Here is a 14,097-nt window from a genome sequence, read left to right on the forward strand (position 1 = left end):
GGAATGCCTGTGGTTTGTTTTTTTTAATGCTTCTAATTGTTCTATACCTCACTAAATAAATTTCTTTTCATTAAAGTTTCAGAACTGGCTGTGTAGTTGAGTGTCTTTTAGACTAATTTGAGTTGTTCCAGGCACCTGCATTTTTTCTTCTTTAGATGTTCCCATGCCCCTTTTTCACACGTACCATGTGCTCTCCTCAAGAGAATCAGTCTAAGCCACCTACCCACTTCATCACATACCCTTATATCACCACCGAATAGCCAAGGTTCCTTCTCTTTTTGCGGTCTCCGGCACTGGCAACACCTTTGAACTGCAGTCCTATGATTCAGAAATGCATTTTCCTGTTGTTCCATTTGATTGTTCAGGTAGGGTTTCCAGAGGTAAATGTCAAAAATAATGGATGCTTTGGAGCTGTAGCTTTTGTGTTTGCTCTTTATGACAGCTATGACTATGAGTGCCATAGTAAAAGGAACATCTATTCATAGGCGCCGACTCCATGGGGCCTGAGGGGGCCCGAGCCCCCTCAAAAATTCGTTTGGGGGGCTCCGCCCCCCCAATAATCTCGGGCACCCCTCCAGCAGAGCGCCACCGCCGCCCCTCCCCCAGCCCAAAATGCACAGGGTCGGGCTGCATGCCTCCTGCCCTCCCTCCCGAGCAAAAGCTCCACCCAATTTCCTTCGGAGCTGATTAATAGGCGCAGCACGCTCTCCCCTATTCGCTCACGAGGAGGCGGTGCCACTTTATCTGCATATTCATGAGCTTATTTATTATTCATGAGCTTTCGCGGGCTCCCCCAATATTTTTTATAAGTCGGCGCCCCTGCATCTATTATAATCTTATGTGTCCCCACTCCCCCAACTGATGGGATGTTCCAAGGGTGCCATTACTTGATTTGGCTTCCTTTGGAGGAGAAAGAGCACTTTGGGGGCTGGTTCAGACAGAATGGGAAAGTATGTGAATGAGCCACAGTATGTCTCACACTTGTGTGCTCTCCATCTCTCATTCCCATAAGGAGATAAGAAAAGTCTGCTTCCAGTTTAAAACTAACCACAGTTTTCTGTCTGAACTTGGGAAACTGTAGTTTGTTTAAACTATGGTCAGTGAGAACAAGCCAGGATCATAATGTGGTTTGTGATAAATTGTAAGTTTGCTTTTTTAATTTGGAAGTCATTCGGTATTGAAGTTAGTTTTTAAAAGTGGAAACTTCTGATCTCTTCAGTCACAGAAAAGGAGGAAAGGAAAGAGGAAAGTCTGCAGAAGCTCGCCTCCACTTGTTCATGTCCAAACTAGGCCATGATGCTTTTATAATATTTGCTTTATTTATAAATATGCAAGCAGATAATAAGTGGAGGTAAAGTGGTGCACCGTCAGAAACTAAGCTATAGTTTGGCTTAGTATTATGTCTGAACCAAGGCTTGTTGTTTGTCTCACTTCAGACAAATGATGAGCTGTAACCAAGGTTTGTTCTTGGCTTACCACTTGTTGCTTGTTTGTTTGTTTGCTTGACTTAAATCCCTAAAATAACCTAAGGAAGTTTACATAAGGAAAATTTCCCATCCCCTTCTCACCCTTATAACCACTTTTGAAGGGCAAGGGTCCCTCCTTGGTCAGTATGGGCTAAGACCAGGGCTTTATGCAGCTGGAACTTACCAGAACTTAGTTCTGGCACCTCTCAGGTGGGCGCCATTGCCATTATAAGAGAACAAGGGTTCTTGGTGAGTTTAGGCACAGCTTTTTCTAGAAAAATAGTACTGGCTAAGGCATAGTGGTGGTGGGAAACTTTGCTTCTTTGAATTCCCTTGTTTAATTTATCATAGGATTTGAGTCTGAGCAGTGCCTCAATTTCTCAGCAGTTCCACCTGCACCCCAGCCCATAATGTTCAAGAGGTTCCCAGATACTCCAAGCAGTTTTTCAGGAAGATGCAGAAAGAGGGCATGAAAGTTTCCTTCCATGAGCTTCCTTACCTTAGGATCCATGCCAGTATTATTAATTGCTTGTGGAGCAGTTCTGGGAAAATCAATATTTAATGCAGAGTATGAATAATTCCATGAGATCTTCTGCCTTGCGGATACTCCATGGAATAGTTGCTATAAATTGCTCAGACTCTTGGCAGACAGCTCTTTAAAATGCTTACCTGTGTGTTTATGTGTGTCATATTTTAAGTTTTAACTTAAAAATCCCTTATTTGGGGCTGATCGTGCATAGTTTACAATGCCCCAGACTGCATCTTTTGGGAACCAGGAACAGACATGGCCACTGGATGGCAATGCTGAGCTGAACAGAGCTTGGAACAGAGTTTTAGCTCTGCATTGAGCAGGCAAAAAGACTTGGGATTCATGGCGTGACTCCCAGAAGAGCCCAGGTGGGCTTCTGGCCACCCAGTGAGAAAGAACTGAGCCGTTTCAGGTCCCTGTCTTTCTTTATAAAGATGGAAGAGCATTGGCTCGGAAGAACAATGGCGTTCCAGCAGAATTTAGGAGAGAAAGATTTCCATGTCTACTTAACTTCAGCTAGTGGCTGATCATCAGGAACCTCTGCACCTGGAGCCTTTAAATGAACCATTTCATAGGTAAGCATAGGAATATGTGGTAGACTAATTAAAATGGTGCATCTGAGCATGTTTGGAGTTCCTTTTTCTCATTACTGAGTAACCGCAGCCACAAATGCAGAGACACACTAACTGCAGGTTCAGGGTTGGTTTCCAGTGCTGGATATACGGGTTAGTTTGCATTGTATGGTGGTTCTAAAAGAAAAGAGAGTGGTGTGTGAAGAGCTACTGATTGGGAATTCTTCTTCTTCATTAAATCTCTGTGTACAATAATATATTCACCGTGTACAATAACATATTCACACTATACAAATACATTTTTTAAAAATAAGCCAAATATACACCTGTGATGGAGACATTATAAATAGTAAATTATTTTATTTTATCCTTTCTTACATTTGCTTAGGCTTTATTATAATGTCATCTGCTCCATTCCCAGCTATCCCAAATCCTTTTTCACAATTCACCATTGTTACACAACCACTACGTTCTTTGTAATTTCCATATTTCTTTCCATTCTTGCCTGTTTGTCACTTGGTCCCATAATTTACAGTTCCCAAGCCTCTGCGAACCTGGTCCTTGTTATCTTGTTAAAAATAGACATCACTTGGGACTTTTCTCCAGCTATCACCCCTGACCACTGGCCAAGCTGGCTGGGACAGATGGGAGTTGGAGTCCAACAACATCTGGGGTAGGGAACTACAACTCCCTTCTTCCCTGACCATTGCCCATGCTGGCTGGGGTTGGTTGGGGAGTTGTCATTCAACAGCAGCCAGAAGCCACCAAGATTGGGAAGGCTGTATTGGGACAGTAAAGAAGAAAGAGAAACATCATCTGCCCTGGCACAGGTGAGAGCTTTACTGGATGGTTGTCCACTATCACTGGTGGGATGTCTACAAGGAACTTCCCCTCTGGTGGCTCATGGGAAAAGTTGGGACCCTCTCTCAGTCAGTAGACTCAGAGGTAAGTCGCACCAGATCAGCTGGATATATGCCTGAGTTTAAAAATTTTAGGATCTGGGTTGTAGACGGCTAAGCATAGCCCTTCCCCAGTTCTTTCCTCCTTGTGTGTGTGCACGCCTGCCAGGTGCTCTGAGCCTGGGTGAGGGAGGCAAGCTCCCTCTCCTGGGCTCTTAATGTTGGCAGCAAGCAGCCTCTCCCACCAGCTGGAGCTGGCTGGGCGCCTGTAGGCCAGCCAGCCAGCACTGCCTGCCCCTCCCTTCCCTCCCCCCAAGGGATCTGCTCAGAGGCCGGATGCAAAGAGGCTCAGAGCTGGAGCAGCTCTGCCCGGCTTCACACCACTGCAGGGAGAGGGAAGAATCAGCAGGCAAGAAGAAAGGGGTGTACTCTGCACATACCCACCGCTTTGCCTTGGATATGCTTAGTATCAAGCGGAAGCCAAGAGATTGAGGCCATCTGTGGACTGTTCTCTGAGGGAACTGTGCATCTTCTAGATCTGCTGCCTGGGGGCACTAGATTTACCTATATGCCCTGAACTGCGCTGAAATCCACTATAGTGTTCCATGGGACATCACACTTTGAGATCTACCATGCTTCACTGGAACTTGTCGTTTTGCTATAGTGTCTGATGTGCTGCGCCAGGATCTGTTGGGCCTTCCCCACTGCTGTGCTGTTGAGCCTCACAAGGTAGGATGGTGCCAGGTGAGAGGAAGGCTGCTGGGCCCGTCCTTTTCTGGACCTGTGACCATGAAATAGAGCCTTGTGAGTAGGCCCGGGTGAGACTTGGGAGCCTGTGAACCTTGCACAGGTAGCTTTGGGCACCCCCATGGCCTGGTCTGGGGATGCATGGTATGGAGCCACAGCAAAATGGATCTGGCAATCAGAGTGACCAGGCACCCGCTGAGCTCCCGCACTCGCCTCTCGGCATGGCACTCATCCTGGTGGCCGTGCTGGTCATGGCACTTGTGACCCTACTGGGGAACGTGTTGGTAGTGCTGGCTGTGTACACCAGCCGGGCCCTCCGGGCCCCGCAGAACCTCTTCCTGGTGTCTCTGGCTGTGGCAGACATCCTGGTGGCCACCCTTGTCATCCCCTTTTCCTTGGCCAATGAGGTCATGGGCTACTGGTGCTTTGGCGGCTTTTGGTGCAGCCTCTACCTGTCGCTGGACGTGCTCTTCTGCACCGCCTCCATCATGCACCTCTGCGCCATCAGCCTGGATCGGTACTGGGCCGTCACCCGTGCTGCCCGGTACAACCTCAAAAGGAGTCCCCGGAGGGTCAAGTGCATGATTGGGGCTGTCTGGGCCATTTCTGCCTTGGTGTCCTTGCCACCGCTTTTCAAGTCAACGCACCAGGACCAGCTGTGCTTGCTGCACGACGACACCTGGTACGTACTGGCCTCTTGCACTGCCTCCTTCTATGCCCCCTGCCTCATCATGGTCGCTGTCTACTGCCGGATCTACCACGTGGCCAGGCACAGGAACTCGGTGGTCATTGCTGCGAGACGTGTCTCCTACCCCAACCTTATCACTGCAGCCAAGTGCGACGCCCGCAGAGTGAGCACCCAGCACCCTGGGGAAGCACAGAATGCAGGCTCGGAGCATGGCCAGCTTCCCCACCCCCAGCCTAGCTTGCCCCGGCTCTCTTGGCAGTGGAGGGCAGAAGAGATTGGCAACAGTGCCAGGTCACAGAGGACCCCCAGGCTTTCCTGGTCAGTTCCCTCTAGCCGGCAGCAGCGCAGGAGCAGGGACATGTCCATCTCCACCAACCGGCTGGTGCAGGCAAGAGAACGCCGGTTCACCTTTGTCCTGGCTTTCATCATTGGGGCTTTCGTGCTCTGCTGGTTCCCGTTCTTCTTCACATACAGCCTCGAGTCCGTGCTCGGGGAAGGCTGCTGCATCTCCAAGCCTCTCTTCAAGTTCTTCTTCTGGATTGGCTACTGCAACAGCAGCTTCAACCCCATCATCTACACCGTCTTCAACCGGGACTTCCGGCGGGCCTTCCAGCAGCTTCTCTCCCGTGCCGACCCACTTACATGCAGGAAGTGAGGACTCTTCTGATAGAGGGCTGTTTGGGGAGGTGGAGAGAGGTGTTGGCGTGCAGGCTGGGGTTCTGGGGCCTGTGTACAAAACATCATCCTGTGGCAACAGGTTGAGCCTGATGAGCGAGATAATATCGCTGCTGGTTTTGTGCTGAAAAAGCTCCTTGTAAAGTGGTAAATCTGTGGCATGAGCGGCACAGGCAGCCAGACATTTGTGACATGAAGGGCTGGTGGGCCTGGTTATGGCACAGAGAGTCAGGCTTACACATGTCCTGCCTACCTCTCCTGTACTGCTTACCAGTCCAATAGGCCAGAGGCCAAGCACTGGTGCATTGAGGGACAGGAGTAGACCGCTTATGGGGCAGTGGAGTAGTGGTAACTTCTGAAGTGCAGGTGTGCTGTTCCTGGCAACCCTTCAGCCCAACAATTTTTGGCTGAGGCTGACATTTTGGCCTCAGTACCTCACCAGCTTCTTTAACCTCTCCATCTGCTCCTTCGTTTAAGATATCCAATCTGATGAAGAGTTCTAGTGGACTCAAGAGCTTGCTCACTATCTTGTGACATTTGGTTGGTTATTTAAAAAAGGGACTTTGACTTTTTTCAAAAATAAAAGTGTTGACTTAACTCTTAATCATGCATATGAAATGAAATCTACCTCTTTCTCTGCTTGGTTTATTTAGTAGGTAGCTGTATTGTGCAGGGGGCGGGGGGAGTGTACACAGAAGATTGGCAAATGGCACCCCAGTGATGACATCATCATTCTGGTAATGACATAAGGGGTGTAGACTTCATATTTGCCCATCCCTGCTTCACTGCTCCAAAACAGTGGTACTACTCCTACTTTCACCTTACCTTATGGCAGACCTGCTAAAACATTTGCCCATCATTTGCCCATTCCTGCTTGGCAGGGGGTTGGACTCGATGGTTGGACTTGTGGTCTCTTCCAACTCTATGATTCTATGATCATCACAGTAAATTAAGCAGATGTGTGCTCTGCATTTTGCTACCTTGGTTTAGAACTGCCAAGTTACAGATCCCAACAACCATAGAGTTGTTCATGAATCCCTGAAATACGCTCTCTATTCCCAAAAGCGTTCTAGCCCACAAAAGCTTTGCTGAGCGCCTTTCTCCCAGCTGCTCTGCGGTAAGGAAAAGGATAAGGTTTGCCTTGGAAGAGATTCCGTGAGGTGACTTGCTTCTGTATTGGGGATGGAGACATACAACGGATCCCTCTCAAATGCTTTTCCTGCCTCAGGTCAGTGGCATTTTGAGGGAATCATGGGCATAAGTAATAACGTAAAAATGGCCTTACTGAATCAGGCTAAATATCCATTTAGTGCAGGGGGTAGATAACTTTTGTTCTTCCAGGGCCACGTTCCCTCAGGAACAGAATGTCAGTGGTGGGCAGGACCAGAGTGAAATGTGGATGGGGCCATCTCTCTCTCTCTTTCACCTCTATCCATCTCTTCCCACCCCAATCAGGGGTGTGCTGAAGGAGGGATAGATAGCCCATGCAGGAGTTCACAATGGGTCATTTGCAGAGGGCTTTTGAAATTAGACTGAGCCCCCCCCCCCATTTTCCCAGATTGTCCACCCTTGATTTAGTGGACCAGTCAGAGAGCCAGTGTGGTGTAATGGTTAAGAGCGGTAGTCACGTAATCTGGGGAACCGGGTTCGCGTCCCCGCTCCTCCATATGCAGCTGCTGGGTGACCTTGGGCCAGTCACACTTCTTTGAAGTCTCTCAGCCCCACTCACCTCACAGAGTGTTTGTTGTGGGGGAGGAAGGGAAAGGAGATTGTTAGCCGCTTTGAGACTCCTAAAGGGGAGTGAAAGGCGGGGTATCAAATCCAAACTCTTCTTCTTCTTCTTCTTCTTCTTCAGTCCTCTGTAAACCTTGGCCATCCAGATGCCCCTGAGAAGCTTGCAAACAGGCCATGGTGGCGACAGCCCAGCCCATTTGGCCTCAGTATCTAGTAGCCAGAGGCATTACCTCTCCCTCTGAATGTTTCTCTGTCACCTTTGGGCCTGAGAGGCTGGAGTTTGGGCCTACACCTTCTCCAGAGAGAGCAGCAATAAAGAGACGTCAGGCAAAGTCACTGGTGACCCGAGGGCACCATGTACTGGAGCTGAAGTACTTGAGCAAAGGATCAGCGTGTTCTAGTTCACTCTCCCCACTCTGTGTCCCCCCCCCTCCAAGAGTGACTTTGCAGAAAAGAAGACTTTTCTCTCAGTTGTGCACAGTGCGGAGTTTCCTTCCGGCAAGGTCAAGGTTGGTGCTGGTGGGACCCATGGAATTGCTGTGTCTCCTCTGCCTGCCCCCTTTGTTCAGTAATCACATGTTTTAGTTTTGGGATGTCTGCCTCTGCCTCAGTTAGTCTGTTTTGCTGATCCGAGGGGAGCTGGGCAAAGCTAAGAGGGAGGCCAGATGCTGAATCAGCCATCTGGCTCTGGGAAACAGATATTTACCCCTGATCCCACTGCTGGTCAGATGCCAGCTACTGAAAAGTGGGTTTCCGCTGGCCAGCCACAGGGAGCAAAGCTCTGGGGATATTTGGCTTTGAGGGGGTGAAATCCCTTGTTTCCTGCATGAAATGACAGTTATTTGGTGTTTGTGTTGCTCCCCCAGCTGTGTTTCCTCCACTATTTAGAGTTGTAGTCAGGAGAGGATCTAGTATTTCAGGTTGGGGAAAACGTTGTGCCTGCAGCCAACTACTTGGGGGATCTCTGGCTATATGTCTTATTTGAGTTTGTAGCAATTAGTTCCGCAGGTTGGAGCTGGTGCCACAACGCAGTGGCTTGCTCTTTGTAGTGCACCTAACCCAACTATCAATTCCAGGCACCTGCTTCCTATTCCTCAACACACAACATAGTTCCAAACATCACCACCCCTTGAATGTTGGGCTGGCCTCAGGTACCAGGCTGCTGCTGTATAAACAGACTGTATAGCTAGAATTTCCTTTTCCCCCTGACCTTTTGATAGCTATGTGCCAGGCAGGCATTCAACAGATGTAGCTTTTCCAGGCATGGTGAGAAGGGGAAGCTATACTTACGCAACTTCTGCTTTTTCTGTTAAAGTGAGTAGAGTCTCTCTAAGGGAGAGTGGGGAAAGGTGCCAACCTTAGTACTGAAGGCAGTGTCCCAAGTTGCACTTTCTACTGACAGGCCCTCTGGTGGGTTTTTTTTGTGATTCCCCTTAACTGGGTGCCTGGTGTGTATTTGAAAGTTTTACATGTGTAAATTGCTATCAACCTGCCTCTTCCATGTTTTCAAGTGATCCTATGGTTGGCTAATGTAAGAACCAAGCCTCAAATTCTCAGCAGATATAAATTAACAATGATGAACACCAGTCTCTTACCACACATACATACACATCAATGCGGGAACGGGACTGCATAGTTAGTCCCCCTAACTTTACCTATTATCTAACTATACAGACAAACAAATTAATAGCTCACATAAAAACATCTTCCCAGAAAACAGCAACTCAAGGGTGGTGGCAAGGCAGGAAGGTTTCCATGGAGACAGGCCCTATTAATCCTGTTAGTAATCTACCCCAGTTCCAGCAGCTTAGAAGGGGGCAGCTGGTGCCTGGCTGTTATCAGCTTGGCACTTTCCCCCCTGACAGAGCCTTGGTGGGTTCTGTTTTCATGTACTGATTGCCCACTTGGGTACCACGATGGAGAAAGGCCTAATAATAAAATGTTTGTCTCTAAAACTGCAATGTACCTGGCACCATGGGTCAGCCTCCCCATTTTACATCGGTTTATCTGTCTCAAGCATCTTCCATGTGCACAGATCAAAATTTCCTGATGTTTCTAGTCAGGACACAGGAGTAGATTGGAAATATCTCCTAGTTTTCATCTTTCACTTCCGCCTTCCAAGCGGTGCTGAAAGGTGCCAGTGGCTCATCTTTTGTGTATATGTTGGACATGCAACGTCCCCCAAGTGTCAAAGATCTGCCCTAGATATGGGCCAAACCCATGTAGCCATACCTGAAGGATCTTCTTTCCCAATTAACCCCCGCCCTGATTCCACAGGGTTGGAAAATGGGGATTGTTCCTTGTACTGAACATCATGGGTGATCCTTTCGAGGCATCTTGGGCATCTTCACAAACATGTCCTATGAAGCAACAGAAGGCAAATAAGGTAGCGTGTGATGCTGGCATTCAAAAAATTGCTTTGACTTTTTACACTGATTTTAGATTACCACCAATAAAGCAGGCAATGCAGCAGCTATAGCTTCCCTTGGCCGTTCGTACTCTAAGCAACCATCCACCACAACCACCTGTGTAGCAAGCAAAGATTCCAGGTGTGCTGCACAGCAGGTTAGTTGATGCGGGGAGACCCCCCTCTCAGACTCACTGATGTGGTCCAAAGGAAAGCACAGCAATACATTTGGCACCAGCTTGGCTGCAGGAGTTTCTGGAAGGAGGCATACAAGGCTCCATCCAACCGCCTTAGGGACTCCACTCTGAATTTGTGTAGGGTTTACTCCTCAGCCTTTCCTTCTCCTGAAGACATTCCACAAGGCAGTGGAGGTTTAGGATCAGAATTTTCCGTTTCCTAGATGGGCTATCTTCCCAGATTGATGAGCCCCATCTGCCTCTTGCTTCCCTCTACTACAGCATGTGCAGAAACCACCTTCTTGACTGTTGTTCCCACTATTGGTCTCGTTCACTCAATTTGCTAGAGGCTGTCTTCGTATGTAGGTCCTTAACTCCCCAAGGTTTTGAGACCATCGGCTCCCCTCACCTGTTTTAGCTGACCAGTCAAAGCTCTCTCCCAGGGTTTGATGGCTGTCACATGCTGACTGCTTCTAGGAGCCACAGTGCAGGGTGGGGACCAAAGGTGAACGAACTACCCCAGAAAGAGCACAACGTGCCTCCCACCAGCAATGGCTGCCTATTCTATTTTTCCCTCTCCGAGGATATTTATGTGTCTTTCTGTTGCAGGAAGTTCTGTCACTGAAGAAAAAATAGATCCAGACCAACTGCTCTGCTCTGGGGTTTTTGAGTGCCCCTCTAAAGCAGTGTTTGGCCAAGACCTGCTTCCTCTTTGTAGCCTGGTGTGTTGGGAATAAATGACCCTACATCCCAGGCAATAGGGGAGGGCCTCAACGGGGTTGCATTCAAATTCTTGTGTCAGTAAGCCCCTCCCACTCTGCATCTCTGAGCGGCAGCCAGCTGCCCTAGGGGACAATAGGACTGGAAATGGCTTTGATGTCTGAATGGAGGGATGGGCCCCCAGGGAGCTGTATAGTTAATGATTGTGCAAGGAGGTAGGAAGAGCAATATGTTCTCAGGATGTTTCTTGGATGCCCCTTGACCCTCTTGTTATTCTCACACCCCCTCCTTACTCTCTGCAATTTCCCTGTAGAGGTGTCAGTTTGGAGAAAAGGATGTCCTGAGCTGAGCCTTCCTGCTGTCTCAAAGCTGGAGACAGGAAAATTTCACTGCACTAACTGAGCTCTTCTTTGGACCTCATTCCCAGGCAGAGGTGGATTGAGGGGATCGCGACTGGTTGCACTGCACTGGACACTGAGCCTAGGGCAGGGGTCTGCAACCTTTAAGACAAAAAGAGCCACTTGGACCCGTTTCCGAAGGAAAAAAAACTGGGAGCCGCAAAACTCGTCATTATAAAAATAACTTTTTTGTCACTTTTTTATTATTTCTTTGTTTCACCCCTCAGAATTACTCCTCCTCATAGAAATAAACATTAAATTAACAAGTTACCTTTTGTGTGTGTGTGTGTGTGTGTGTTCTTCACTCCCCTTCAAAACAGTGACCAGCGTACATGCCCCCTTTCAATGCAGTGACCAGCGTACATGCCCCTTACAATGTAGTGGGCGGGAAGGTGATGTTGGGATGGTGCGTGACTAACGCACGCACCGCCCCCATGCGACGTCACAGCCAGTACAGTGCCCGCCACAGTGGGGAGTGTCGGGGCGCACAATGCGCCTCCTCCCCTCGCTAGTATCCGCCCCGGAGCCGCGGCAAAGGTGTAAAAGAGCCACATGCGGCTCCGGAGCCGCGGGTTGCAGACCCCTGGCCTAGGGGATGCTACAGGGTACCATAAATGTGACATAGTGAATTGAGCAGAACGGAAGGCGAGAGGCAAAGGGCGCTGAATTCTGGCCTGACACAGGGTGCCACTGAAATTCAAAAGACCCAAGTCTAGCCCAGTCCTATGTTTCCAAAAGTTCTGAAAGTTTAATGCCCCCATTTGGGGTGGGGGAGAAACTGGATTCAGTTTGCACTTAAAGGTGAACCTATCAGATGTGCACTTTCTGAAGCAGTTCACACACCGGAAGAAAATTCACACTTCTCCAAATTTTGCAGTGCTGTTCTTTAGCCAAGTAGTGTGTAAAGAAATGCATGTACTAGGGTGATATGTGAACAAAAATGCTTGCATTAATGAAAATAACTTATAAAAATGCACTGTAGTAGGCAGTGTTATTTTTCTAGAAAAAGAGGTGCCAGAACTCACCACGAACTCCTTCCTCATTCTCTTAGAATGGCAATGGCACCCACCTGAGAGGAGCAGGTCAAGTCCAGAGCAAAACTCCTTTTCAGAAGGGTAATTGCAACATCAAAGGTGGATATAGGGGAGCACAACCTGTTTGGCCGCACTGGGTGCAGGGCTTCATGGGCGCCACAACTATGAAGTCCAACGGAAGGCGGGGGGGGGAGAGGATGATTTTGGTGTTGCATTTTGCTGCTGGACGTGCAAAGGGACAGGCTGTAGTACAGAGGGGAAACTTTGCTCCCCCAGATGTTACTAATCATCCTTGGCCATTCACCATGCTGGCTGGGGCTGATGGGAATTGTTGTGCAGCAACATCCGGAAGGCCAAATGTTCCGTACACCTACTGTAGCAGCTTTGCCACGGATGCCACGGTATGTCCCTATTTGTACAAGGGTGACAAAAGGTAACCCAAAACTGAGGGCTCATCCACATTTCCACTTTCCCTGGGGAAACCTGGTGCTTGCTGCCAAGTCAGAGCAAACATCAATCAAGTTTTCTCTCCCCGATTTAGAGCTAAAGAGCAGTTTATGGGGGGAAAGTGGCAGGGCAAATGCAAAACCGCTCACACTTATGCCTAGAAAGCACAGGAGAAGCTGAAAACTACTTGGACCCATGCTTTCTAGGCACAGGACCAGCGGAAGTGTGGACTCTGAGGGAGCAGGAGCTGAGCTGATACGGAACCTGTTTGTGCAAAATTTCCATCCTGGCTCAGCAGATGAATGTAGCCAAGCTGCAACTAAGGCCTTGGAGATGGGGGAAGGTGGGGGGCGCTGAGAGGATTAGGGGACAGAGGAGGGTGAGTCTGCTCATGAGCTAGGATGGGAATCTCAAGCCAGGCTGGCCGGGCTGCTTGGCTCAGACACGCAGAGGCCAGAGGCTGACTAATTTCCCCAGCTTTGTGGCTCAAAATAGAAAAACTTGAAACATTGACCCTTCACCCATCTAAAAACAGCTGTTGGCGCCATGGGAGCTGGATTCCACAAGGCCCAGGGCCCAGCTCCAAACTTCTGCACTCTCTTTAGCTTCCAAGCCCAGTGATGCTGTGCGATAAGGAGCCAGGCCCAGAACCATCAGGCACCAGTTCTCAAGGAGACGTTGGGCCAAACATCCATCATAGCTGTGGTCTGGCACAGGCTCGTAGGGGGTGGGGGAGCGGGTTTGATGGTCTCCACTCTCTTCCTGTGGCTCTGAATAGACTCTGCAGCCAGCATTCCTCAGTAACATTTCCAGTGCTCAGGAACAGTGATCGAGGCTGGAGGCAGGCCGCGGTTTCCCGCCCCCACCCTGACCCAAGAGTTGGAAGTGGCTTGAAAAATGGGTTGCTGCTGCTGATTTGTTGCCCCTGAAAATAGGTTCTGAAGAGTCCCCCCCCCCCCCGTTTTTAAAGCCCGTTGGATTGGAGCAGCACAGGAGTGGGATGGATCTATCCATGGAAAACGATGCGTCTTTCATGCTGCTTCCAAATCTTTGCAGGAGGACTATAGCTCAGTGCACAGTAAAGTACATGCAAAATTGTAAGCCCTGGCTACACATGGTCTCCTAGCTAGTCCACCTAGGGTAACTTGAGCCACACAGGATAATGCTGGCAGTGCCAGGGATTCAGGGGGCAAAACAGCCACAAAGTCATAGGTGGAGAGGTATTGTCAAAGCAGCTGAGTTGATTTTAATGCCAGACAGATCCCTGGAAGGTGTTGAAAACAGACTGTCCTATCATTGTGTCTGTAAAGAGACTTTGGACCTCCTTCACATGTTTAGACAAAAGACAGCAGACTTATGCCTTGATGGGATGGCTCTGTGTGAACTTTGCTTTCACAATATTGATCTGATTTGTTGGCAAGCCCAGCATAGCCTGTCCTGGCATAGAGTAGCACTGCCACATCTTTATAGAGTTTTCATAGATTCAGAATTGTAGTTTGTCTAGTCCAACTCCTTGTAATGCAGGGATTTAGGATGCCTTAGGCAGAACCTGAAGACTAGGCACCCCAAATTCTATGGCACATAGTCTGGCTTTCTGTTAAAAAC

The 14,097-nt window shown here is 48.9% G+C and overlaps 1 protein-coding gene across 1 annotated transcript; it reads left to right on the top strand.

Moving 5' to 3' along the window:
- The first annotated feature begins 3,792 nt into the window (after positions 1 to 3,792).
- On the top strand, positions 3,793 to 5,961 carry LOC308582026 (alpha-2Da adrenergic receptor-like). Its single transcript, XM_081184830.1, has one exon. The coding sequence runs from the start codon at positions 4,351 to 4,353 to the stop codon at positions 5,554 to 5,556; it is 1,206 nt and encodes a 401-aa protein (XP_081040956.1). The 5' UTR covers positions 3,793 to 4,350; the 3' UTR covers positions 5,557 to 5,961.
- Positions 5,962 to 14,097: the final 8,136 nt, after the last annotated feature.

This window comes from Podarcis bocagei, assembly GCF_964188305.1.
Source record: "Podarcis bocagei genome assembly, chromosome: 2".
Classification (NCBI taxonomy): Eukaryota; Metazoa; Chordata; class Lepidosauria; order Squamata; family Lacertidae; genus Podarcis; species Podarcis bocagei.

Excerpts from the sequence above, each read along its gene's own strand:
- LOC308582026 (XM_081184830.1), top strand. The coding sequence starts at position 4,351 with ATGCATGGTATGGAGCCACAGCAAAATGGATCTGGCAATCAGAGTGAC.